The sequence below is a fragment of the Anguilla rostrata genome, chromosome 17 (genome assembly GCF_018555375.3).
Source record: "Anguilla rostrata isolate EN2019 chromosome 17, ASM1855537v3, whole genome shotgun sequence".
NCBI classification, from domain to species: domain Eukaryota; kingdom Metazoa; phylum Chordata; class Actinopteri; order Anguilliformes; family Anguillidae; genus Anguilla; species Anguilla rostrata.
The window spans coordinates 20630757-20658277 of record NC_057949.1 but is presented as its reverse complement, the minus strand read 5'-3'; the positions used below and the strand labels follow the sequence as shown (position 1 = coordinate 20658277).

Genomic DNA, 27521 nt, shown 5'->3' with positions numbered 1-27521 from the left:
ACAAATAACTCAATGTACAAGAGGTTAGGTCCTACTGGTGGATCCTAAAAATGTGAAGTCTTTTAAAAATAATTTGGCCCCCAATCTAGGGCTGGGTATATCCAGTTCATATCCTAATTTGCTTAGTCCAGCTAACCCCACCCAAGGTAATGGACGAACCCCACTGTGCGGGACGCACAGGAGAGTGCAAACCATATTGTGAAGGGACTTATGGCTTTCCTCATAAGCATGTGGCTCAGTCATCTGTCCTAAAATGTGAAGTCACACTGTACACCAACACAGAAATGACACAATTTAAGACTATGCGATACAACATTTTAAAATGTACTCATCTCCAATCTGTTAGACAAACTTGCATTTTTTTTTATTATAGACACACAACAACTATAAACATACAATTCCCAAAAAAACTGCTTTATTAAAATTTGATCAACAATTAACATACTGTGGTATCAGCATTGTTCTCACCAGAGCATGGGGGGAGGGGACTAACAGCAAGACCTTCCTTCCTAATGGAATGCTCATTTCCTTCCTCATACAGGCAGAGCAAGATGGGAGAAGATAATATTTATATCTGCTCAGAGGGCGTGTGTCGCTCCTCAAAGACAGGAGGGATCGGGCAGAAGGAAAGAAAGGATGAGAGAGCGAGAGCAAGGGACTTCTTCTCAGCACAGCGAGCTGATCTCACTCTTGCTGCAGCCCCACTTGCAGCAGGCGTTGGACAGCCCCACCACCACGTCACGGCCTTTCCTGTCCGAGGTCCGCAGGGCCTCCAGCACCTCCTCAGACATGAGGGAACGCGCCGACCGGCTGAGCAAGGCCCCCTCGCGCCCGTCTCTGGCCCAACCTGGGGCCTCCATCTCGGGCAGCTGCGGGTAGGAAAGTCCAGGGATGGAGTCTGTGCTCCAGCTGTCAGAGGCCTCGTCATCATGGGTTGAGAAAGGGTCCTGCGGAAGGTCACCTGAACAGAAAGGTGGGCGGGAGGATTTAACAGAGAGGCACCATTTCCTGTACAGTCCATCACGTTTCAGTTCCCCAGATCATCAAGGCAGATAAGCTTTTTTATGTTAACGCTTTTTCTCCTCAGTTTGTAATGTCCAATAACGCTCATACTGCCATACTCACTGCAGCCTCTGTTATCGTTATATCATCATGTTATGTCATGGGAAAGTGCAGACAAGCATATGCTGTCCTCTGAAGCACATGGTCTCAGCTACTTATCATCACGCCACATTTCCTAAGTCAGGCCTGTACAGATGTGATTCGGGAGATACTCATATGTGAACCATTTCTCATTGCTAGCTAGGTTAGAGCCAGTTAGACCAGATTTTCCCATGCAGTAACCTTACACTTCCAGACAAAACAAAAGAAAACAACATAAACTAGGCTTTACCATCGTATACTTAAACCAGAAGATCATTCAATGTGTAATAACCTTGTAACACTGATCTACTGTACACTAACATTAGACTCTATAGCAGTCTCATACTCCAGACATTACACCTGAATAAAGAAAGTCTTTACATTACATAACAGGCATTTAGCATACACTCTTATCCAGAGCGACTTACACAACTTTTTATTTATTTATTTTTTACATTGTATCCATTTATACAGCTGGATATATACTGAAGCAATGCAGGTTGAGCAAGTTCCTTGAGCAAGTTCCTTGCTCAAGGGCACAACGGTATTGTCCCACCCAGGAATCAAATCTGTTACTTTTAGGTTACCAGACCAGTTCCTTACCCATTATACTACATCTTTGATTCTACATGTCTAACCGTGAAAGCTATTTAACTGTCACTAGCTAATGGTTGGCCGACTTACCAATTCACCATGTTCTGCGACAAGTTCCGGACAAAAATGAGCACTGCAAATACCAACTGTATGAGTATTGTAATATTGCAGTGCCCATGGGCTCCAGAAATAAACCTCATTTCTTGCAGGTCCCTTCAATTTTGGGAAAAGAAAAAAGCATATTACTTTCTCTGCATCCAGAGAAGGGGCAATGCTCGAGCATGGTCAACTTGGCCTCTTTACCCGCTCAAAAGCGGGAAGAGCATCATTTACATAATTAGATGTAGAAAGGATTTCACTGGACTTAAGGTTTCTGTCACGTAACTAAGACCCCGCCCACTCAAAACCTGGCATTTAGTTAAGCAAGCCAATTTCAGCACCGGCTTTTATACCTTTTTTTGTTTTGCAAGCATAATTTAAAATTATTTCTCAGCCAATTGTGAATGCAAAAAAGTATTAAAACAACACATCAACAAAGAATTCACAAATTTCAGTTTCCTGAACCTTTAACAGTGTGAGCCATTAGGTAGACCCTGAGAACTGAGCTGTTATCTGTTATCCTACTTAATAATCATAATAATAAATTTTTTAAAAATAGCCAGACTCTACAGGTAGAGTACACGGCAATATAAACCTTGGAACCCAAAGAAAACCGAGAGGCACATTGGAAGAGAGTTGCAAGAGAGAATCTTTCAATTCCAACTAAAATAAAGGTAGATTAGCAGATAGAATGAAATGAAGATAAAAAGGTGAGACCAGAGAGTATATGAGGCAAATGTTTAGAGATAGATGGACAGACTCACTTGCACCCCTCACTGCCCGTCTCCACCGTGAACCCCCGCAGGTGAATATGACTGCTCGTATGAACTCGCGGCCACACAGCTTGACCCCATACGTGGGGTTCCCCTCCAAGGCCTGCACGCTGGACACCAACAGGCAAACGGCCAGCAGCACTGCTTTCCACATCTCGGCGCGGGCTGAAATCGTGCAGAAGAGAAGTCTGGATCACAAAGAGATTCAGTGGCGATTCTCTGGGCTTCTTTCGGAGCAAGCGCCGTGTGTCGCTTCACCCTTTTGGCGTTGGAGAGCGTTGTGACTCTTCGTGTGCCCCCGGAGTCTTATTTATACTGGGCTTCAGGGCTCTGCAAGGTAGAAGCACAACATGGTCACACTCTGGCTGGTTGAGAGAGTCACAGATAGCCAAGAGAGATAGACAGGGACCTTTACAGAGACAATGTGGAAAGCAAAGGTTCTGCAATTTGTTGACAATGCTCAAATGCGTAGGGAAGTCAGAGTGTGCTGTAATCTGATCGAGGAAGACATTTGCGTTCGCTGACCCCCCTCTTCCTCGCCTCTGTTATCTCCAACCTACTCTCCCATTACGCACACTTGAACTGTGGACAATACAGTCATATACACACATGTCAAAGGCATACTGTGGCTATGCAGAAATATACTATTATACAGTTATATGTTACACATAATCTATATTATAAATTCCTTTTTAGCTGCGTTTTGATTTATGCTATGATGTATGTTGGATAATAAATGGATAAGTTCGGTAAAATAAATAATATTTATCAAGAAACTTTGTATACCTTACCCATATTCATTGAAATATACAACAAAACAAATTTATTGTACTGGCAGGCATGAGTTCTTCACAGAATTGAACACTGAAATGTTGGGCAGGGCTTACCATTTGTTTTAACCCTCTTAATATGTTGCCTGTCAATTTAACCCATTTCAGTTTTTAATGTACTTGAAATACTGGATAACTTATTTTTCTTAGAGAAAGTGGAAGTGTCGTTTACTCCTTTGGAGTCCTGAACTTAGATGGAGTGTGTTCACCCAAAGCTGTGTTACAGAATGTCTGTGCACACTTTGTATACAAAGTTAATGTTGCATTTAATGTTTTATGGCCACCTTTATGAACTGGAAAAAATATATTTTATTACTGAAAATGGTTACATCAAATTTGTTGAAGTTTTTTTGAAATTCAAATATTTATTTGAAAGGAAATATGTTCAACAGCTGTTATTAAATATAGAGTTTTAAATAAATGCTCTTATATTTGTTCTCTGTGAAGGGCAAAATTAAAACATTTCACTGCTTTAGGATTATTTGATTGTGTTGAACAGATTCATTCAATTCAATGTTGCCCATAACAAAATGGATGACATAATATGAAGGTTAATCAGCGTGCGCCATTTTCAGTTATGTTTTAGTTATTGAGATGTTGATGAGGTCCTACAGGGCCAGTTGCACCACCTTAAATACTTTGCTGAGGGCCATGCAGTTTGTTGTAGATCTTCACAAAGTGTCATTCTGTGGACTTTGGAACCAAACATAATGCAATCTCAGGCAAACAAGTTTCACTACCTTCTGGAAAAACACACATAATTTGACTTGGCTCAATGAAGGCTTGATGCAAATCTTCCTGTTAAAATATGTGAGGGCCGCCTGGGTAGTGTAGAGGTATAAGCACTCTCCTACCACCGCTGCCGGGGATTGAACCTGGTACTTCTGGCTTGGCCAGATGTTTCTACGAACATAATTGTCAGTGTTCGCGGGTGGGAAGCCGGTGAGCGTATGAGTCTTGATCGCTGCATTAGTGACTCCTACTGGTTGGTCACTAATTCAGCGGGGAGGGGATCTGGGGGAGATAGCATGAACCTCTGCATGTGTTCCCAGTGAACCTCTGCACACTCTCCCAGTGAAACTCCTCGCTGTCAGGTGAAAAGAAGCGGCTGGCGACTCCACATGTATCAGAGAAGGCATGTGGTAGTCTACACCCTTCCCAGGCCGACAGAGGATAGCGCATCGACCAGGATTGTGTGATACACACAGGTAATTGGTATAACGACTAAATTGGGGAGAAAATGAGAGAAAATGGCAAAAAATATATATATATATACGTCTCTAACTTTACCCAATCTACCCGGCGTCCCCCTCCAGCACCCCCTCCCTCCATACTGCCCCTTTCAGCTCTCTGTCCTCATCTACCCCTTCCCTGTATTCATCGCTCACCTGCCACATACTATTATTTCCTTAATTCTTTGGTGCCCCTCCACACAGGCCTCCCTCACCTCTACTCGTTGACGCACAGAACTGGGGAGCGCAGGGGGGCAGAAGGGCGGCCGTCACGGTGGGCTGGGCACGCCAGAACAGAAGCGGGGAGCATTCTGTGACATTTAGGCTGGCAGATAACAGGGGAACGCGTGCGCTATCAGAGGAAGCAGAGAATGGGATCCTGGGCCCTATCTGGGTGACCACGTCGGCAAAGGTCCCTCATTCCCCAGTGCAACAATAACATTGTAATTAATATGCCGAAACAGATGCTTCCGACGTGGCATTTTGGGGCAAGATATTCGGGGGCGATTAATTTTCACATTGTCTGCGAGCCATTGGCGGGGGTTAAGAGCGCAGCAGCATGACATGCCAATGGAAAGCCCTTCTTCTCAGTCTTACCCGTGGTCTCCCCCTCAGCTGCAACTTTGGATGCCTTTGTGTAGGCATGGGTGTGTGGAGGTGTATTTATGTGTTTTGAATGTGTGCGTGTATTACTGAACAGTAAAGCTGATACTTATGTAAACTCTGGAGCAGGACTGCCCAACCCTGTTTCTGGAGATCTATTGTCCTGTCTGTTTTCATTTCAACCCTAAATTTACACACATGATTATACTAATTAGCAGCTCAACAAAATCTCCAGCTGTTGAATGAGGTTATGCTTTGTTAGGATTGGAGAGTGAAAACCAACAGGACGGTAGATCTCCAGGAACAGGGTTGGGCAGCTCTGCTCTAGAGCTTGTAAGTGTACAGCATGTGACGGGGGAATCAAGTTTCACATGTGCTTCCTGTTCTTCAGAGTATTCCAGATTTGTGTAAACACCTTACAATATGTACATGTATGTAGCCATTTTCCAGCAAAGGGAGTAGTATATTTATTTATTTTACACATTTTGCAAATTAGGCATGGTTAACTGGTAGTGGTACAGGAAAGCGCCAACAATATCCCAGCCATTCCCACAGATCATCAGACACAAAAGCTACGTTCACACTTCTTTCGACTCAACAATCATAGTAACTAACTGTACTCGTCGCTAACTGCCCACACATGCTTGAGAGAAAGGATGGAGGGCATGGAGGCCTTCACCTTTTTCATATTTTCTGCTCACCAGTATTTTATTTTGTGGTGGGGAATGTTGCACAAGGATGGCTCTGTAAGCTTGTACTCCGTATATTTTGTGTTAATAGGTGATTTGTGCGTGGCAGTAATTCTCCAAGGCAATGCATTAAGATACACGACAACAACCAATATGAAAACCAATAGGAAAAACAACGTGAGCATCTCTGCACAGGATACAGACAGTAACGGAAAAACAATGCGAGCATTACTTTTTTTTTTTGCATGCAAGTACATGTAAATCTATCTGTTTAAATTATTCCTCCAGTAGGACAGCATAGTTCGACAACACTAATTAGAGAAGAATAATTTAATAATAATTATTTGGGGTGGTGGAGAATAGTCCTCGCTTAAGGAATGCATGTATTCTTATCTAGAGGAATATTTTTTTTTATTCCGCGGAATATTCGCTATGTTTGATACTTCGAATATTCCAACCGCTAGGCACAAATTATGCGATAGCAACAGTAGCAGTAGATTGACAGTTATATATCCCAATTGCTAAGGGTTTACGGGGTGTGTTATTTCAATTGCGCAATTGCTGTTGATGATAGACAGAGGACATAACAAATGGCACGAAAGGCTATTTATTGACAAATGGGGCGCTCCTATTGCAGAAATATAATTCTAGGGCGTTTGACATATAGAGCCAATCAGAGGGAAAGAGAGGGTGGGATTAAATCGGGTGGGTAGCAACAGTTGCCCCGGTGAGGACGAAGCGCCATAGCCACGGTAGTCCTGGCGACAAGAACCCAGCAACGAAAATCAACAACAACAACAACCCGATTCTTAAAAAAATTAAAATACACAAAAAAATCCGAGGGAAAATTCAAAGGAAATCAGAGGTGAAAAAACTTTACTTGTTTGGCTTCTGATGTTTGAAATGAAAAACATTGTGAAGAACGCTGCTGTGTTTTCCCGACTGTTGTTTCTGTATCTAGTTAGCCCGTAGCCACCCTAGCTAGCTGGCTGGCTGGCTAAATGAGCAAAAGTGTCTAGCAAGGTGGAGGTCCGAAGGCAGTATGCTTAGTAGAAGACACTCTCCAGAACCAGGCGGTTGTTATGACGATGTCAAATCCGTGACTGGGGTACAAAATGGCGGTTGTCGGAATACGTGAGAGTACTGTACTTTTAGTTGCAACGTGAGTTTTGTTGTTAATACTTGAAACAAACAGCGAGTGTATGTCACCGTTTCAGAGGGGGCACTGACACTGTGTAACCGTGTAAATTGTTAACTTTGACAAGGAAACCAGGTTTGATACTCTAATTTCCGTTTAATTTCGTTTATTGATATCTCCGTCCTTCCTTTGGACAACAGGGTAGAGCGAGGTAATCGAATCGCTGCAGTGGCTGCAGCCCTGGCAATTGTGGTGGAACTTGCTGGCGTTACTTTTTACAAGTTTTCTGTCAGTACAACGAAATTCCGAGAAGCATACGTTTGCTGGATCATGCCGCGGACATCTGTAGAAGTGAAACCCGTGAAAATGAAGCTGTTCAAATAAGGGGGTGGTGCTAAAATGCTGGAGGTGTTGCTGAGAGAGGAATGTTTGTGACTGGCATCTGAGGCAACGAATCCGAATAGGGTTAGCTCTCTTGCAGCTGTTGCACTGTGGGCTCTCTTCGTATACAATTCGCACTTTTCTATCATTGGACTGTATTGCCAAGTATGGCTCTTGAACCAATCAGAGAGGAGTGCGCAGAGTATGCGAGGAGAAACGAACCACGTTGTGTATTCTGGCTTAACTTCAGCGCCACCAGCTCCATTGGAATGGAGGTTGACAGGGGAAATCCTAATGTAGGGGGAATGCCAAGGGTCGACCGAGTGCATGCGTTCGAGTGATATAATGTGATGGGGTGGTTTGGTCAGGAAAAATGACAGTGTATCCCAGTGAAAGAAAATCCTACCGATCTCCTATAAAGTCGTTCTAACTAATGAATTTTGAATAATGAAATGTACTGCATGGAAAGTTTTAACTAAAACACCCTTGAAGATCTACTTGTTTCATTGAAGCTGTGTGTTAAATAAACGATTTTCTTGAATTAAATTCGGGTCTGGCAGTTTATATGCTAAACGCACTAGCAACCCAGATATGTCTGTTCATAAAATGACGCAAACAGTAAGTTGCTTAACTTGTGCATTTAACGTTATTCAGTTAAAGAAACGCCAAAATCAGAGTGTCAGCTCATTCTGTTCATCGTGGCAGTCTCATTATTGCATGGTCGTTATTGATTGAGAGATACTTCGGATTTTCAAGCTGCATGCAGTTTTCTCTTGGCATATCTTTTCTGGTTGGCGTTATTTACAGCGCTAACACTTGCACTTGCCGTGACATTGTCACTGGCTGGGAGTTCACCTCATACCATTATCTGACCTACCAGACTCAAGCTGGAAACGAGGCCACGTTTTAAAAATGTAAACCTTGGTTCCGTTTAGAGGCGGACAGACCATGAAGCCACATCTCTCCTAGAATAGGTTTACCCCAGTGTAACGTTCCTGGCCTCCCTTCCCGTTATAAATGCGTCCGATTTAGATGCGTCTTGCGCAAACCATCCTTGCGTTTCGCAAGATGGGAAATTTGGACCTCAACTGGTGGGTGACTCACTTTCTCAGGCGTCTTTGAAACATCTTTGAGCGCTATGAATCTCATGGGCTCTCATACCCCCCCACCCCCACAAAGACCCAATTTTCTCTGTCTGTGTGTCAGTGAAAGTAACTTTACACTCTTTCCCTCACCCCCCCCCCCCATTAGATTAAATCTTGTATGCCACTATTTGACTGTGTGTCTTCTGTCTTGTATTCCTTTCTTACTCACAGATATAGAAGCATAGAAAGGGGAATTAGAGTTGCAGCATTGACCACTAAACATGCATGTCCACTTTTTTTTTTTTTTTTTACAGTGAGAGCCAAGGAGAAGTAAAAATAAGTGTTTCTTTGCCAATGATGTGTCTATTTTTAAAAACTGGATAGGTTAACTAGTGAGCCATCTTATCCCACCATCAAATGGTAGGATCCCAATCTCCCAATGTGGACTGGGGGCCGTGGAGGAGAACCGCCCCCGCCTACCAAACTAATTTCAAATGTAACTTTTCCAGCTCTGAAAGGGTAAATTGGAAGTGTGTTCTAAGAAAGACTAGCACCAGAGGGCACCCCCTCCCGTAAACATGGACCGTTGTTGCAGGTCAGCACGAACAGAGCCGTAGTCCGCTGCGGTCGCATATCTAATGGCTGCGATCGCATTACAGGTAACAAGAAACCAGCTCTGTCCCTTCCCTCCCCCGTTCCTCCTTCACTTCTCTCACCCCCCCCCCCCCCCGGCAACATTCTCTCCATACCGGAGTACCCTCCATTCCAATCAATGAAATAATCTTTTGGAATAAGCCCCCCAACTACTCCCACAAATACCGATGCCAGTCAAAAAACAATCACCTTATGATTTTAAGTGGTTCTGAAGCCCTTACATACCGGGTTTCTATCAGCTGTACCATAGCAAAGAACAGAAAAACTGCTGACTGATGGAAAATCCATTATGTTGAAATTTAGGTGCCTGGTAGTTTTCATGGTACACATTTTGGTGAGTGTCATCAGACCATGAAGTTATTTTTTTTTTGGGAGGAGACACACAGGCTACTCTGTAGTCTCCTTATATTGGGCTAATTGGGCAATAGCCTATTAGCCTGGCTTAAGTATGCACAGTTTTGGAAATTAGAAGGCTGAAGATCAATATTACATAGCGTACATACCTACCTTTAATTATTCAGGGTGCCTACAAGGAGTTCCCCAAGCGCCTGCTGTCAGCTAAGTGGCTGACTACGGACTTCTGTTTGGCCGGCTTCTTTTAGACACATATTTGATGCTTGCAAATTCATTTGGTAAAAATTATGTCAGCAGAACAATTTCTCTCCTCACTGCCAACACACCAAGCTGGCTACTTAGAAATTTTCGGAACCCTCCTGTGCCTATGTGAAGTCCTTTTGGTTTGGTAGCATCATGAAGTGCAATTTGGTTGTTCATACTGAGGATTTGTGTGTTTGTTCATGAGAAATAATAAAGGGTCATGTTGCTTTTGCTTGAAATATAGGTTACGTAATGAGGGAGAACGGAAATAGGCTGAACTGTACCATAGACTATAGTTTCTGCATTAAATAAGCGGAATCTTACTGTAAGAGCATTATATTCGGGGCTAAAGTGGTATATATGGCGTTACATTTGATGATCGGTGTTATTTGAGTCGGGTCGGGCTGAGAATGCACGCTGGGCATTCCTGGGTCGAGTTTGAGGTCAAAGTCTTGGGTCCAGTCAAGACCGTGCAGTAGTGTGTGTCCAAGCAAGTGTATGACTGTGTGTGCATGCACACGCTTGCATTCGTGTTTGTTTATTTTCCTCTTTCTTTTTATCAGAGTGGAGTCCCTGCTGTTGTCATGGCGACTCCAGGCTACGTGGGGGAGCTGCAGCCGACCTCCCAGCAACAAGGGGGCGCCGTGAGCGTGGCGCCCGGGCAGTCCCCGCCCACCGCCCCAGCGCAGTTCCTTGCGGAGCTGCAGACTGCCACGGCCCAGCCCTCCGCCACCCCTCCCACACCAGGACAGAGCACGCCCCCCACCCCGGCCGCCCCGCCCCCTGCTCAGAAGACCACGGCAGGGCCCCAAACCACCCCCACGCAGCCCGCCCCCGCCCAGACACAGTACGTCACTGCGGAGATCCAGGGCTCCCCCTCTCAGTCCAGTAACGTCCAGGCCACGCCCCAGTACATCGTAGTCACAGTTACAGGTGAGAGACCTTTGAACCACACAGATAAGGTGGTGTGTGTGTGTGTGCGTGTGTGCGTGCGTGACTATTTCCATACACACACACAGTTGGACGATGACTTAAATCACTCATTATTTTACCGATTACTCAGCATTAGCTATGAAAAAGTATAATGAAAGTCATGTTTGCCTGTTGTCCTCAGCGTTTGGAAGAGCAGGAAGCTCCTCCTGGGATAAAACAGGTGCCTCAGCACAGCAGATAATGACAGCGGTTGCCATTTGTTGAGCTGTTCTGACAAGAACAGAGATGAGGAGTGCGAAATTTAACCCGGGACACTGTAGCTGTGCTAGGCTGTAAACAAGCTTAGACAGAACAGTTTTAGATTTTGGAAGAATGTAATGTCCTTTTTTTACAGCCTTACAAAAAAGGAAGTACAAAAAGGCTATTTTAACAATATCTTTCAAGCCTTCTGCAAGCAAACAGTTTCTTCTACAATTCATGATCTAGTTTAGTTTCCTGTTTCTTTCTCAATTTCATTTGTTTTCTTACAATTCTGTTCTCAGTCTTCTTATTACAGTAGTACTTCCCCTTTTATTCATACTTATTTGTGAAGGGGAGGGGAAGGGTCTTGCAGGGCCTATTCCTCTCTCACCTGTCCTGAGAATGTGGCTGTGTCCCTGGACTGTGTCTCCCAGCCTGTGAGCTCAGCTTGGGCACGGCACTCTTCCACCAGGAACATCCGCTTCTTTAATTCGTGTTTCACCGGGAAGTGTAGAAATGGGAGGGCTGGTGTTGGGCCTGCATGTGGATGTTTACCTGATAGTGTGTGAGCAGTATGGGAGGCTGTGCCACTACTGTACTCTACATGTGACTGTGCTCTCTCTCTCTCTCTCTCTCTCTCCATTTCCCTTCTCTATCTATGCCCTCCCTCCCTCTCCCTCTCTCTTCTGCTTTTGTTTCTCCTTTTTTGTGCCCCCTCTCCCTGTTCCCCTTTCTCTTCCTCCCTCTCTCCCTCCCTCCCACGCTCTTTCCATCTCTCTCTCGCTCTCTCTCTGTTCTTCCAGAGGGCTCCTTGCACTCCAGTGATTCAGTGTCAGACTCCAGCCCCCCTCCAGTGGGGGTGCAGACTGGGGTGCCCACGCAGGTGGTGCAGCAGGTGCAGACAGCCCAGCAGGTAAGGCCCCCCCCCCCCCCCCAGAACACACCTCAGCTGCAGGTGAGCAGTCTGCCTATCAGGTCTCTGAGCTCCGAATACTCATGAATATTCATTAGCGTGGAAGTGAGCGGGCCAACAGTACAGACAGCAAGCTACTCCAGCCCACGGCCTGCCTGTGTACTTTGAACTTCGCTCTAAACACACGCTTTGACGCACAGGAAAAAGGGATCATTCTTACCTCAGTAACCTTTGAGCTCCGGTCTTAAGGAATGGGACGACCGGGAACGTTGTGTGTTGAGCATGCACGCTGAAATGAAATGAATAATTAAATGCAGAAAACCTGTAAGGGAGGCTTGCTGTGAGTTGGGCTTTTTTGGGTGTGCCCCATAGGCAGACGTTGTGAACAGAAACATATGATTCGCACGGTTCTAGCCTGTCAGTGCAGATTTACACGGGGGCGTTTCCTCCACCTCAGGCAAACTTCATTTCCTTCCTCGGTTTCCTGAAGCACAGCTGCAGCCTGGGGCTGAAAACCCGTGCAATGACGCCTTGTGCCTTCAGGGGGCGACGTGAATTACTTGCAACCAATCCACCACGCTGAACCCCAAAAACGCAAGAGAGTATTAAACTAAATAAAAAAACGGAGAACAAGAATGAATTGAATCGGAAATGAACTGCGGTGATCGAAGCAAACGCTCGGGAGCAAAACAAACGCTCATCAAGCCATCGCACCGGCCGAGCTGCGGAGGAAGAAGTGCAATGTCGAGGGTCCCCGCAGGAAGACGCAATCAAACATGTCTGAATTCATAATAAATGAAATTCAGAATTTTCCATTAACCACGGATTCGGAAACGTGGCGTGCGCTGTATTCCGTTCTGCGGACACACACGCAGCCGCCTGTGATGCTGCAGATCGGGCTGTGCGTGCTGTGAGAGCCCCTCTGAGCAGAGATGTGCCCCTCTGCTGCTGGGCGACTGGCCGATTGATTTATAAGCTGGGCATGCAGAGCCCTCCTCAGGCTCACAGCCAGTCACGACTCCTAGACAAATCCGATTACCTGCGGCCACACCCTCCTGTCATGATTTGCACGCTGCCTGCGGGCACTTCAGCATGCAGGGTGCTATACGGAGATGAGACTGATTGATTGGCATCTCCTGCCCACAGAGGTCCGTGGTGCAAGCAGCATCTCAGGCGGGCAAGACTGGACAGAGCGCTCAGCTGAGTGTGACCAGCCTGCAGCCGGTGCACCTGACTCAGGAGGTGAGATACACACTCACGCACACGCACACTCTCACATATACGTACCGTCACACTCACATGAACGCACTGACAGACAAGAGCACAAGCACAAACATCAACACTGACTCACAATCAGACACACACGTGTATAAACACAAAAAGGCACACGCACACGTATCCTTACACAGCTTCAGACGTTTGCGTGACCGAACGCGCACCCACACACTGACACACAGAGTTCTCACACGTGCAGATTTTTTCCCGGAGTTCTAGAACACTGACTTAGAATGTTGAAAATAACATTTTTTTAAAAACCTGCTTCTGCGCTCTTGAGGGCGCAGGTTTCCGCTGGACGCAGGTCAGGCGGTTGTAGCGGTATCTGACGTTCCCCTGGTTACAGAGCCTGCAGGTCAGTCAGGGAGAGATGGCGGGAGAGGCAGGGAGAGGAGAAGTACAGAGACGGAGGACAGACGCGTGGGACAGACACGCGGACCCGCAGGCAGGCGGCCGGGCCCTCCTCCTGGCGGGCGGCATGGGCCACGGCTCAGACGGCTCCGCCCCCCTCCTCCTCATCCCCCTCCCCTCCCCCGCCCCCCTCCACCCCCTCCCGCTGGGCTGGAACGTGGACACGCCCCCCTGCCCGCTGGACCCAGGGCTGGCCTCGCACCCGAGCCTGATGTGGGGGCCCCTCACCGGCCACAGAGTACGTCAGGGAGCCGGCCGCGCGGTCCGCCGCTCTGATAACAGCCAGTCGCGAAACCAGAACGTTGCGGGTTCGAATCCCAGGGCAGGGTGCTCGGGACACAGCGGGGAGATGGGTACCAGGGCTGGCGATGTGTGATAGGTCCCATATGGGGGGGGGGTCTAGGAGGAACATAAATAATTAAAGCGAGGAAGAGGAGGGTGATAGGGAAGGTCAGGCCAGGAGCGGAGGGAACGCATCAGTGCTCGTATGACGATGATGTCCAGTGGCCATAGGAGACGCCATTCAGTTTTCACCACATATGAATTTCCATGGCCCGTATCAGGCTATGCGCACCATGTGGATTACCATTACTGATATATGTACACGACATATCTCACGTCATAGGAATTCTGCGGGTTAGCATTACTGATTTATGCACCACACTACTGTAGCCTGTGGCTTACTGATACCAATGTTCTTACATGCTATCTGTGTCATGCTAGCTGCACAGATAGCACAGGCCTTGGAAACCCCATGGAAATTCCCCCAGCCCCCCCCCCATTGTGGAACTACCATGATAAATGATATTAGAGCATTTAGTGGGTACTCTTATCTAGGGCCACTTAATTACTTTACATGTGCGTGTGTGTGTGCGTGTATGTGCGTGTGTCTCCCAGGTGCAGCAGCAGCTCCAGCAGGTCCCAGTACAGCATGTGTACACCAGTCAGGTGCAGTACGTTGAGGGGGGCGAGGCCAGCTATACCACCAGCACCATGTGAGTCCCCACGTCCCTGCCTAATTCAGCACCAAACCCCCTGGGGCTGCCGAGTGGGGCTGTGGGTTTTAAATTCTATTTACTCCATTTTCTTTCTCCATTTTCGAGTCTGCGGCTGTTCTCCTCCCAAGCACTGCTGCTTATCAGACTGTTTCTGTCCAAGTTTCATGAGCTTAGCCTGTAAGCTGCAGTCTGATAAGAGGCACTGTCACGTACTTTGGAGGAAGACGCTTGTGAATTCATGTCTGGATCTGCACTGGCTCGGCATGCTTGGGCTTGTTAAATGGCTGGTGTGTAACATGTAACGTATGCCATTTTAAATGATATGGTGAAAATGTTTGTGTTACTCAAATGTCCATTTCCCCTATTTTTTGGGTTTTATTCTCTCCTCTAACCCCTTTCCCCCCCACCACCATTTCTCTCGCTCTCCCTTTCTCTCATCTGCCTACTCTGCAGACGATCTGGCAGCTACACCTACACAGACACCCCCCTGTACACCCAGACCGGTGCCACCACCTACTATGAGGCCCCGCCCACCTCGGGGTCGCAGGTCGTCACCCCGGCGACCTCTCAAACGGTGGCGGTGACGACGGGCGCGGGGGGAGCGGTGTCCATGTTCGTGTCGGGGGCGGGGCAGATCGTGGCCAGCGCGGCGCCCGGCGCGGGCGTGGGGGAGGCGGTGGCGGCGGGGGCCGCTCCCAGCGGCGCCGGTGCAGGAGGAGGGGGGGGCAACGGCGGCGGGGGCAGCTATGTCATCCAGGGGGGGTACGTGCTGGGCAGCAGCGCCGCCGGTCAGAGCTACTCGCAGAACACCCGCGCGTCTCCCGCCACCGTGAGTATACTGACAGAGGGAGAAGCCAATAGTGTGCCGTCGGCAGACAAAAAGGTATGCGGCGAAACCCCGCCTCCCCGAATCCCCGTCCAATCGTGTCCGGGAGTGTCCGTCATGACATCTTCACTCAGTCCGTTTCGGAAAGCACAGTTAAAGCGCAGTCGCATCTCTCTCTCTCTCTCTAGAATTTTCCTTGAAGTCTGTCCTCGTTAATGAGGCAAGCTCGCTGCTGTGTATCGGGCGAGCGAATAAACGCTGATGAATCAGGCAAGCCTGGTGGCCGCAGTGCCGCGTGGCGGCTTTGACTGTGTTTTCGCTTTCCGAGCAAACATCTCATTCGCGTCAGTCGAAGACCCGACCGTGTCTCCATTCAGTGTCACAGTGCATGGGAGCGAAAGCGGATGCCCTCCTTATCCAGAGGCTTAATGTGTATGATTAACTGTGCTACTTAAGTGTGAATATGAAAGCGAAACATGAATCGACAGCCAATTCCAGTGCCGTTTTTGCCATTGTGACAGGTGTGTCTCTTCATGATATCTGACTAACCTTTGAGGGCAGGTTTCATTGCATACCCTGATTGTATGTCACGGCACACCACTTAGTGTAAGTCTGTGTGTGTGCGTGTACTCATGCAGGGAGGTGTGTGACCTGTGTGTGCGTGTGAGAGTGAGTATAAGCAAGGCCGCGTGTGCCCTCCGTGCATGCATGTTTTTGTGCGCATTTGTATGTGTGTGTGTGTGTGCACGTGCAGGGTGGGGTGTGTGACCTCGCTGTGCCCCGCCCCCAGGTGCAGTGGCTGCTGGATAACTACGAGACGGCGGAGGGCGTGAGCCTGCCGCGCTCCACGCTGTACTGCCACTACCTGCTGCACTGCCAGGAGCAGAAGCTGGAGCCCGTCAACGCCGCGTCCTTCGGCAAGCTCATCCGCTCCGTCTTCATGGGCCTGAAAACACGGAGGCTGGGCACGCGGTGAGTACCCACACTGCACTGCACATGGCAACCACCCACACCGCTCGTGGCAACCACCCACACTGCGCACGGCAACCATCCACCCTGCACTGCACGTGGCAACCACCCATCCTGCCCTGCGCACGGCAACTACCCACACTGCACACTAGCACAGTGATGAAAGCTTCCAGTCTGCTTGTGTTTCAGAGGGAACTCTAAGTACCATTACTACGGGCTGCGGATCAAAGCCAGCTCCTCCCTGCTCAGACTGATGGAAGACCAGCAGCACCTGGCCATGAGACAGCAGCCCTTTTCCCAAAAACAGAGGTTCCGTCTGTCTGTCTTTCTATCTGCCTGTCTTTCTGTCTGTTTGTCTCTGTGTGTCTCTGTCTCTGTCTATGTGTCTGTCTGTCAGGGTGTCACCGTCTGCCTGCCTGTTTTATCTGTCTGCCTGTGTGTCTATGTGTCTGTCTGCCTGTCTGTCCGTCAGTTTGTCTGTGTCTGATGGCGAATGACAGACAGTGCTTTGTACCTCTGACTGACTGTTCTCACCCTGTTTCCGGTCCAGATTAAAGCCAGTGCAGAAGGTGGAGGGGATGACCAATGGGATGGCTCTGGGGGCGGGGCAGCAGCAGGGAGGGGGTCTCTCTGACATCAGTGCCCAGGTGCAGCAGTACCAGCAGTTCCTGGGTGAGCAGAGAGATTTCACACTTCACAGCAGAATCACCACCCTGGTACTGCTGTTAAGACTCCGGACTTCAGTCTGGTCTTATGATCACATTTGCTCTCTGACTCACCTTGGGGAGGCAGAACAATATTCCACCACATAGTAACATAAGAATGTTTGATGACAAGAACAGACCATACAGCCTATGTAGGCTCGCCATTGTGTCTACTGTTTATTGAGCGCTCTGTGAAATAGGGTGTTGAGCTTTAATACATAACCTGGCAAGCTGTTCCAAGTATTGACCAAAGACACTTACTGAAGAGAGAGCAGAATTTTAACAAAATATTGACTGTAGTCCACTCTTAATCACCTTTTTAAAATATAAAAAACTAAATGCTTAGAAGGCACCAGCTCCTTAAAGTCCTGCCGGTATCTTCAGTGGTCACTTACTGGTGGTTCATCCATACTAGAAGTTAGACCCGATAGTCCTAAAAGGGCTTGATGGACTCTGCACTAGTCACTAGTAGCCTGTGATGACTCTATTGGGTTCACTAGGGAAGGCCGGGTGATGGATTCCATGCACTAGGGTCACTAGGGAAGGTCGGGGTGATGGACTCCACGCACTAGGGTCACTAGGGAAGGCCTGGGTGATGGACTCCATGCACTAGGGTCACTAGGGAAGGCCGGGGTGATGGACTCCATGCATTGGGTCACTAGGGAAGGCCGGGGTGATGGACTCCATGCACTAGGGTCACTAGGGAAGGCCGGGGTGATGGACTCCACGCACTAGGGTTACTAGGGAAGGCCGGGGTGATGGACTCCATGCACTAGGGTCACTAGGGAAGGTTGGAGTGATGGACTCCATGCACTAGGGTCACTAGGGAAGGCCGGGGTGATGGACTCCATGCACTAGGGAAGGCCGGGGTGATGGACTCCACGCACTAGGGTCACTATGGAAGGCCGGGGTGATGGACTCCACGCACTAGGGTCACTAGGGAAGGCCGGGGTGATTGACTCCACGCACAGGCGCACTCCCCTGAGTGATGATCTCTCCCCACCTGTGACCAGATGCCTCTCGCGCCCTCCCTGAGTTCCCCGACATCGACCTCCAGGGCAAAGCACTGCCTGATGGGATTGAGTTGGAGCACATTAAGAACTACCAGCTGCTATACAGGGAGCACTGCGAGGTACAGTAACTGTGAATGCAAGACTACCGCAGAATAACTGACTATAACTCTGTACCTCAGAGTAACTGTGACTGTCAGACTACCCTCTTTCCTTTCCCCACCAGGCCATCCTGGATGTGATAATTAACCTGCAGTTTACTCTGGTGGAGACGCTGTGGAAAACCTTCTGGAGGTTCAGTGAGAACCAGGCCAGCGACACTGGAACACTCACAGTGTAAGCCAATCACACACAGGGTGTTCACAGTGTAAGCCAATCACCCGCAGGGGACTCACAGTGTAAGCCAGTCACCCGCAGGGCACTCGCAGTGTAAGCCAATCACACACAGGGTGCTCACAGTGTACCATCCCTGTGTTACTGGCCCAGCCATGACGAGTCGGAGAAGCGGCTGCCCAAGTCCTGCCTGGTGATGCTGTGCAAGTACGATCCGGTGCTGCGCTGGAGCAAAGACTGCGACAACACGCTGTACCAGGGCCTGGTGGAGATCCTCATCCCCGACGTGCTGCGCCCCATCCCCAGTGAGTGCACACTACACACGCACCCTACACCCTACATCCTTCACTCATCCCCAGTGAGTGCACACTACACACGCACCCTACATCCATCACTCATCCATAATGAGTGTACACTACACGCACCCTACATCCTACATCCATCACTCATCCATAATGAGTGTACACTACACAAAGCCTCCATCCACCGGTCAGTTCATTCCACCCATACCACTTTGTCAGTTTCACAGCCGAAATCAGTTTACATTCAGGTTTGTAGGCGGTGCTTCTGAACTCACCTCCCCCTCCACGTCCCACAGGTGCCTTAACACAAGCCATCCGAAACTTCGCCAAGAGCCTGGAGAGCTGGCTGTCCAACGCCATGATGAACATTCCTGAGGAGATGCTCCGCATCAAGGTCTGTCATTTCAGCGAACGAGCGCACGTTTACCGGGAGTAGCGGTGCCACACTGTGAGACACGGTGAGCTGTGCCTGTAACCGGGAGCTCGCCTACAGCGCCGTCTGCCTTCCCCTTAAAACCCACCTGTTTCATGAGAGGCTGCCCCGCCCCAGAACCATCCCATTGGCCAGGCTGTGTTTAGGCAGGGGTCCGCTCGTCCCTGTGAACGGAGTGTCGGGGTCAGCTCTCTCTCACGATCCCCCTCTCCCCCCCCACCAGGTGACATCAGCAGGTGCGTTTGCGCAGACGCTGCGCAGGTACACCTCCCTCAACCACCTGGCCCAGGCCGCACGCGCGGTCCTGCAGAACACGGCGCAGATCAACCAGATGTTGAGCGACCTCAACCGCGTGGACTTCGCCAACGTGCAGGTCTGTCTGCCTGTCTGTCTGCCTGTCTGTCTGTCTGCCTGTCTGTCTGTCTGTCTGCCTGTCTATCTGTCTGTCTGCCTGCCTGTCTGTCTGTCTGTCTGTAGCAGGGACAGAGCTGCCTGTAGTGCTGATTGTGTACTGGCGGTTCAGCTGTTAATGTGTGCTGGTCTAGCTGTAAAAGGGACTGTGTGTTTGGTAATAGTCTAGCTGTAAAAGGGACTGTGTGTGGTAATGGTATAACTGTAAAAGGGACTGTGTGTGGTAATGGTATAACTGTAAAAGGGGGTGTGTGTGGTAATGGTCTAGCTGTAAAAGGGAGTGTGTGTGGTAATGGTATAACTGTAAAAGGGGGTGTGTGGTAATGGTCTAGCTGTAAAAGGGAGTGTGTGTGGTAGTGGTCTAGCTATAAAAGGGACTGTGTGTGGTATCTCTCGGGAGCTTACCTCATTGGTTGCCATGCCAGTGAGCGACCGGTGATTGGACGGTCTCCCTCTGCGCCCCTCAGGAGCAGGCCTCGTGGGTGTGCCGCTGCGAGGACCGGGTGGTGCAGCGGTTAGAGCAGGACTTCAAGCTGACGCTGCAGCAGCAGAACTCTCTGGAGCAGTGGGCCGCCTGGCTGGACGGGGTGGTCACCCAGGTCCTGAAGCCCTACCAGGCCAGCCCTGCCTTCCCCAAAGCCGCCAAGCTCTTCCTGCTGAAGTGGTCCTTCTACAGGTGAGGGCCAGAGGGGGCGTGGCCTAAACGACTGGCTCACACCGGCATGGCGAGCAGCGAACGGTACCGCCCTTTCCTGTCTTCAGACAGCGATTACACCGTGTGCTCCAATCAGACCAGCTGGCTGTCCCGTCTCTTCAAACACTTGCAATCTCCCTTTATCTAGCAGGTCTTAAGCTAGCACCTTGACTGTATATATGACTGTAACTTTCCCCAACTATAGCTCTGATGGTGTTTGCTTTTGTACGTTGCTTTGGTTCTGCCAAATGACAAAAATTGTGAATTGTTTGTTGGGGGGGGAAAAAAAACTTGTGGTAAATTGTAGGAGTCTCAAGGTCTACGTGGTAAAGTCCCTCTGACCAGTATCAGCTTTTCTGTTGCACGTGTGACTGAACAGAGACAGGAAATCCAGACTCTGTACAGCCTTTATTCTCCTGCGATTTCACTCATCGGTGCCAAATGGTGGGCTGTGTTGTGAACAGGGTTTACTGGCAGGGAGTGATCAGGGTTTACTATTAACGTGAGCTCACTGGCTGGGTGAGAAAAGGAGTTTCTCTCACGCAATTTTGTCTGCCTGTGTGAGTGGAGCCTGAACGGATTTTTGGGGTTTTTTTACCGAATGTGGACTGATCGGTTGGCCTTCCCTCTGCGTCACAGCTCCATGGTGATCAGAGACCTGACCCTGCCCTCTCTCCCTCTCTCTCTCAGCTCCATGGTGATCAGAGACCTGACCCTGCCCTCTCTCCCTCTCTCTCTCAGCTCCATGGTGATCAGAGACCTGACCCTGCCCTCTCTCCCTCTCTCTCTCAGCTCCATGGTGATCAGAGACCTGACCCTGCCCTCTCTCCCTCTCTCCCTCAGCTCCATGGTGATCAGAGACCTGACCCTGCGCAGCGCCGCCAGCTTCGGCTCCTTCCACCTGATCCGGCTGCTGTACGACGAGTACATGTACTACCTGATAGAGCACCGCGTGGCGCAGGCCAAGGGGGAGACCGCCATCGCCGTCATGGGAGAGGTACCGCGCCGCAGACAGCCATTCCTTTAGGGCCCACTGCCTTAAGCGTGCTGGGTTAGACAGAGCAGGATGAAGCACATTACCCCTTTAAGGTGTAAGAACACAATGTGATTAGAATGTTCTAAACTGAACATTCTAATGCTGATGTAACAATCACTCCTGGTCACTGAAAGCAGTGGAGTTCTAGAACACCGACTTAGTATTTTGAAAAAAACATTCCAGAAAACCTGCTCGTTAAAGGGGCAGTGCGCAGCAGTAGGACTGGGAGACCGTTATAAAATGCTGACAAACTCCTCTCCTTCCACAGTTTGCCAGCCTGGGACGAAGTCTGGGCACGCTGGACCCTGACAAAGGTAGCGTCCCCTAAAGGTCAAAGGTCTCATAGTCCCCTTCTGTGGGTCATTCCATGCTAAAACTCTCTCCTCTCCCTTTCATTGCGTGCCCCAGAAGAGGAGGAGGAGGAGGAAGAGGAGAGCGACGATGAGTGTCAGGAGTTGTCCCTCCCCTCGGATTCGGCCAGTCTTGGAGTGGAATCTCTGGAGCCTCCTGCTAAGCTGGCTAGAGTCGACCCCAGAGTGCTCTTCAACACCGGGCAGCCCGACAACTGACACACCCACACTGGAATACCTGCCCGTGAGGTCATTATCACCTCACTCATACACTGGAAAACCTTCAAACAGACGCTACTATGACCACACACACACACACACACACACACACACTGGAATGTCCACCCACTGTGGCCTCTCTGACCTCATACACACACTGGAGTGTCCATGCACAGAGGCTACTGTGACATCATACACTGTCCCTCTCTCTCTCACACACACACACACACACACACACACACACATACATACATACATACATACACTAGAACACCCACAGAGGTAACCGTGACTGTAGGCATGCACACACATTCACATTCAGCAGTGGCAGTACCACTCACAGTGTCTCATGGACACACTCCCTGACACCAGCAACACATACACACACACTGAACTGACCGTTTGACAGTTGTCTCCCCTGGTCCCGTCAGAGACCTGCCCCCCACCCCAACCCTCTTCTCTGTCTGTCCCGGAACTGCTACGCCTATCAGTCTGAGGTACAAGAACCTGTCCAATCACAGAAAAAGAGGAGCATGTCCCTACAAACTGTCCCTGGGGACCAGTCTGGAATGCTCACCGCCGTTGAGTGCGCAGTGAACTAGCTTTGAAAACGGTTAAGGTGGGTTAACGGTTATTAACTTAATGAAACTGGGGACACCCTGCCTGATACATACATTAAGGTCTGGAGTCACACCCGGCCAATCGCAGCAGAGGGGCCGTGTCAGTCAAAGCCTGGCAGCCTATCGGCGCGGCGGTGGGCGTGGCGTGCTGGCCCGCGGGTGGGCGTGGCCGTAAGCGTGTTGTCCGTGCGGTGTCGTGATCCCGTCCTGTGCCGTCTGTGTTGGCGCGTGCCTTTGGGGCGTCGCCCTGTGCTGGTGTCCGAGGGCGTCTCCGGTCACGTCGTCTGCGTTCGTCTGGCCAGCGCCGCCACCTAGTTTCCAGGGAGATATTTGGCTACCGCTGCCAATATAAATATATCAGCGGGTTTTGTGAATTCCCTAGTTTAAAACTGTACATTCAAAGTCAATCTTGTGGCTTTTTTTTTTTGTGAAAGCGTTTGACCCACTTCAGTGCGCCCGGTGTCCAGCCGGCCACATCTCCGTGCCCTCGGCTCGCTGTCCGTCCCCTCAGGACAGGGTTCGGATGACGCCGCTGTGGCAGTCCCCTCGGTGACGCCGCAGAGCTCCGAGCAGCAGAAGGGCCAGAGGCGTCTCGTCCGCGCGCTGCGTTTTCCCAAGGGGTTGGCCGTTAGGGTTAAAACAGCCACTGAAAGCAAGGAACGGTGTTTATAAGCAGTCACGTGTGTCTGACACAGAAGCCTGTGTTCCCTGTTGTGTGCGTGTGTGTGTGTGTGTGTCTGAGAGAGTGTGTGCGCGCGCGTCTTCTCCAGTTTGCCCTCATGCTTCCAAGCGAAGCGACCGCGGTCTTGACATTTCTGACGTTTCATTCTGCCGTTTGCCTTTTCGCATTGTGTTTCGTTACCGGTTACGATTTTAAATTTCACTCCATTTCTGTGCCAAATGTATCCTTTTTTTTTTTTTTCTTGCCTTGGCTGACATTGCCGTCACTCCATGCTGGTTTTAACCGTGTAATACAGGCCTGCAGCTCATGAAAGGGGGGGGGGGGTGGACTTTAATGCGTTTGTGCGTTTGTGCACAGCTCTTCAGTATCGGAGCCTGTAAAATGGAAGCGCTTACCGACGTTGTGCTCCTGATGAGAGACGAGTGCCGTTCCGATACAGTTCTGCACCTCCTTTCCTTCATCAGAGAGAGAGAGAGAGAGACAGAGACTGATTGACTGACTATATGGCTGAATAAGCATAGATGACTCCCCCACCACCACCACCACCACCCCCAGCCCCCGTCACACAAGCACACAGGTCTTGTTCATAAAATAGCATTTTCCTTTCGGCCAAAACTTTGGTTCTGAGTCACAGGACATTGCCACTGCCACTTTGTTACAGTCATTATCGTTGCCGGTTCTGCGATTTTCGGTTTCCATAGTAATTTAACGCCACGGTGACAGCGGACAGATTGGCGCAGTGTACGGTCCTTTTAGCGGTCATGGAAGGGGCTCAAACCAGCATGAATTAACCCTCTCCTCAGAGGGCTCGACGCCTGCCAGCACCGATCCAACATATCACTCAGATCCTCCCGATACCTTTCAAAGGATCGCAACCGAATGGTGGTTTTTTTTGTTGTTGTTTTTTTTTGTATTAATGTGTACATCGTTTAAGAGCTGAATTTCGTTTTCTAACGGTGCAAGAAAAAAAGAAGAAAAAAAAAACTTGGGAATGTGGGAAAGTGTTTTAAGAATATGGACAACCGAGAGAATGCTTGTGCCTTTGGAGGTTATAGAATGCAATGCAGATGTTTTTAATTTTAAGAGATATAAATTAAGAATTTTTAAAATTGTACTGTGTCAAAGACCTTTTATTTTGCACTCTCCTCCATACAGTGACGTGATAATGCCAGCTTCTATTGAAAACGAGAACAAACGAGACACCCAGCGAAAGGAGGTGGATAGAGTGCAGCAGGGATGGACAAAGCACTCTCCTCAGCCCTGGGGTTTGCAAGTTTGTATCCCAAGTGGGACATGGCCAAAAAAAAAAAAAACACAGCTTCACAGCTGCCCTGTAGTAGAGGATTTTGCACACAGCAGGCCACCCCATGCGAGTTCTCACCTCAGTGCGGTACGGACCACGGTGTCAGTGCCTGGTGTCAGTGACAAGTTGAGGGGGGAAACCCATGTGAAGGCGTTTACAGAACGACAATACACTGCAAACACGTGAATTTCTCTCAGACGTGTGGTGTGAGACAGGAAGTGGCACAGACTTTTAGAAACGCTAAGGTAACCAAGGTGACATGACACACACTGGAATATCCACAAACGCAGCTATGACCACACAAACTTGAATCCTCAGTCACAGAAGTAACGGAGACACACACACACACATGCATGCACTGTGGTGGCAGTAAAAGCACATATATTTCTATGGCCTTACCAGACGGTGGATAGTTGCTTCCATCTTCCATCTTCCTTTCCTTAACACACAAGGCTCTGGTTCGTAACAGGAGTCCCTGGCGATTGGAAGGCTCACTGAAATAGTACAGGAATTTTCAGAAGACCAACGGACATGGAATTTTTCAGAATCTAGAGAATGTTTGATGTTAGGCTGACCACCTGGTTGGTTTATGGTAACAATCAGTGGTGCCTTCCCCTCCAAAGATCAGCGCACCTCTTCAAAGACAGGAATGCAAAAACGGGTTTTTGCAGAAAGTCCCCACCCAAGGAAAACCTCAAATGGAACAAGACCTGAAAAGGCTGAGCTAAATCTTAGCAGCGCCCTCTCTATGGTAGTGGCTACAGATAAGGCCAGGTACACGTCATTCCAGAACAGAACCGGCCTCCGCACCCCAACTCGACTGGATCTTCCACTGAAAAACCCGAACCCCCATGCAGACATCCAACAGTACACACGTACGCACACAGGGCTGGACTGACAAAGTCTCACAGGGGAGAAAAACTGGGAGGTCTCAATATCATCTTTTATTTGTGAAGTTTTTAAAAACAAGCAGTAAAAAGTAAAACCCAAGCATACAATATATAACATCATGACTTCTCAGAACAAGAAATAATGGGGAAAACAAAAAAAATAAATCTTTCCTTTCCCGGACAAAAACAGCAATCAAAGCACAAGGTTGGAGTTGGAGCACAAGGAGGTCCCATGTGGGTGACACAGTCATCACGACCAAACACAAACGTACCATGTACCATAGTACACAAAGCCATATACCACACACACAATTATATGCATCTGCAAGTATACATCCATACGGACACTATTAAACATGCATCCACACCCCACACTCAATCACGCATACACACATGTACAAAGACATGTAACCACGCACACACACAGGCACGTACACACGTAAACAAAACACACACACACACACACACAAACACACCCCTTGTCCCCACACAAAATTAAATGGTCAAAAACTGATGGAGAACCAGTGACTGCATTGATGGGAATGTTCCAACTCAAAATTGGTGGTGGGGGTGGTGTAATTTCTTTTTTAAAAAGGGGCATAAAATAAAATCACATCTTAAAAGCAACATAAGGTTTATTACTTATTCCCCCCCCCGTGCCATCTTATTTGCCATGACAAAACAAAAACAAACAAAGGAGAAGAACCAGGACTGGATTTCTACACGCTGGCGTTAGCCTGGGTAAATGCAGTACTGGCAGAGGCCACGGTCTCTAAGGGAATTAGACAGCAGGAAAGTGCAGGCAGCTGATTGGTGGGTCGGTGGACGGCTCAGTCCGCCAGTGGATCAGGATGCCAAGTCTACGGTTATGTAATGTTCTCGAGAGGGTGGGATGTGGGCCGTGGGACGGGGGGAAGGGGGGCTGACAATCAAGGACGCAACTGAAACCAAAACGCAGGCTTGCGGGTCTCTCCAAGTTCATCTCTTTCAGCAGAGAAGAAAGATTTTTGTCCTTTTTCACATTTTTTTCTTAAAAAGTGATCTGCATCGAAGAGACACGGAAAGAGGCTGGGCACTGAGGTCACTGCTTCCCTCAAAACAAAACGAAAAGTAAAAAATAATAACAAAATAAAAATGAAAAAGGAGTCCAGACGACTGGCTGGGCTGCGCTGGATGGTGTCTCTGTCCCTCTCACTCCTCTAACACAAAATCTGAAGGGCTCCACTCACTGCGTCTGCAACAACATACAAACCTCACATCAGGGAAAGCCTGCCCTGAGAAGGATCAGCTGTGTGTGTGTATGAATGGGGTAGAGGTGTGTGTGTGTGTGTGTGGCTGGTGTAGAGGTGTGTACAGGTGTGCATGTGTGGTGTGTGTGTGGCTGGTGTAGAGCAGACAGGTGTGTGTGTGGCTGGTTTAAAGCAGACAGGTGTGTGTGTGTGTGTGTGTGTGGCTGGTGTAGAGCAGACAGGTGTGTGTGTGTGTGTGGCTGGTTTAAAGCAGACAGGTGTGTGAGTGGCTGATGTAAAGCAGATGGATGTGTGTGGCTGGTGTAAAGCAGACAGGTGAGTGTGTGTGTGTGTGTGTGTGTGTGTGTGTGGCTGGTGTAAAGCAGACAGGTGATTGTGTGTGTGTGTGTGCGTGTGTATGTGTGTGGCTGGTGTAAAGCAGACAGGTGAGTGTGTGTGTGTGTATGTGTGTGGCTGGTGTAAAGCAGACAGGTGAATGTGTGTGTGTGTGTGTGTGTGTGGCTGGTGTAAAGCAGACAGGTGAGAGTGTGTGTGTGGCTGGTGTAAAGCAGACAGGTGATGGTGTGTGTTGTGTGTGTGTGTGTGTGTGTGTGTGGCTGATGTAAAGCAGACGGGTGTGTGTGTGTGTGTGTGTGTGTGAGTGGCTGGTGGAGGTGTGTGTGTGTGTGTGAGTGTGTGTGTGTGTGTGAGTGGCTGGTGGAGGTGTGTGTGTGTGCGTGGCTGGTGGAGGTGTGTGTGCGTGTGTGGTGGCTGGTGGAGGTGTGTGTGTGTGTGTGAGTGTGTGTGTGTGGTGTAAGCAGACAGGTGGAGTGTGTGTGTGTGTGGTGTAGTGGCTGGTGTGAGGTGGTGTGTGTGTGTGTGTGGCTGTGTAAAGCAGACGTGTGGGTGTGTGTGTGGCTGT

At 49.2% G+C, this 27521-nt stretch overlaps 2 protein-coding genes across 7 annotated transcripts; one reads left to right on the top strand and one right to left on the bottom strand.

The window, feature by feature from the left end:
• Positions 1 to 393: 393 nt before the first annotated feature.
• LOC135244196 (relaxin-3-like) lies at positions 394 to 11709 on the bottom strand. Of its 3 annotated transcripts, XM_064316472.1 has the most exons (4): positions 11383 to 11709; positions 2868 to 2939; positions 2601 to 2774; positions 394 to 961 (listed from the first exon to the last, which is right to left on the bottom strand). In XM_064316472.1, the coding sequence occupies exons 3-4, from the start codon at positions 2761 to 2763 to the stop codon at positions 666 to 668; spliced, it is 459 nt and encodes a 152-aa protein (XP_064172542.1). In that variant the 5' UTR covers positions 2764 to 2774; positions 2868 to 2939; positions 11383 to 11709; the 3' UTR covers positions 394 to 665. The 3 variants fall into 3 exon arrangements, with proteins under 3 accessions (XP_064172542.1, XP_064172541.1, XP_064172540.1); XM_064316471.1 differs by lacking the exon at positions 11383 to 11709 and having other exon boundaries at positions 2868 to 4228; XM_064316470.1 differs by lacking the exon at positions 11383 to 11709 and having other exon boundaries at positions 2601 to 4225.
• LOC135244195 (MHC class II regulatory factor RFX1-like) lies at positions 6669 to 25846 on the top strand. Of its 4 annotated transcripts, none has more exons than XM_064316465.1 (19): positions 6669 to 6828; positions 10382 to 10751; positions 11795 to 11904; positions 13051 to 13146; positions 13526 to 13828; positions 14488 to 14585; positions 15042 to 15417; positions 16205 to 16386; positions 16573 to 16692; positions 16934 to 17055; positions 18101 to 18219; positions 18324 to 18433; positions 18584 to 18735; positions 19029 to 19126; positions 19389 to 19538; positions 20044 to 20252; positions 21114 to 21267; positions 21575 to 21620; positions 21715 to 25846. In XM_064316465.1, exons 2-19 carry the CDS (start codon positions 10403 to 10405, stop codon positions 21873 to 21875), a joined length of 2955 nt encoding a protein of 984 aa, XP_064172535.1. In that variant the 5' UTR covers positions 6669 to 6828; positions 10382 to 10402; the 3' UTR covers positions 21876 to 25846. The 4 variants fall into 4 exon arrangements, with proteins under 4 accessions (XP_064172535.1, XP_064172534.1, XP_064172537.1 ...); XM_064316464.1 differs by having other exon boundaries at positions 15042 to 15471; XM_064316467.1 differs by lacking the exon at positions 13526 to 13828.
• Positions 25847 to 27521: the final 1675 nt, after the last annotated feature.

What these genes read in the sequence shown, in the direction of transcription:
- LOC135244196 (XM_064316472.1), bottom strand. Translation starts at nt 2,763, where the DNA reads ATGTGGAAAGCAGTGCTGCTGGCCGTTTGCCTGTTGGTGTCCAGCGTG. An exon ending in ACGGGCAGTGAGGGGTGCAA is followed by an intron (nt 962 to 2,600) that starts GTGAGTCTGTCC and finishes CTTTCTGTTCAG; the next exon opens with GTGACCTTCCGCAGGACCCT.
- LOC135244195 (XM_064316464.1), top strand. Translation starts at nt 10,403, where the DNA reads ATGGCGACTCCAGGCTACGTGGGGGAGCTGCAGCCGACCTCCCAGCAA. An exon ending in TATACAGGGAGCACTGCGAG is followed by an intron (nt 18,220 to 18,323) that starts GTACAGTAACTG and finishes TTTCCCCACCAG; the next exon opens with GCCATCCTGGATGTGATAAT. An exon ending in CACGCTGGACCCTGACAAAG is followed by an intron (nt 21,621 to 21,714) that starts GTAGCGTCCCCT and finishes TGCGTGCCCCAG; the next exon opens with AAGAGGAGGAGGAGGAGGAA.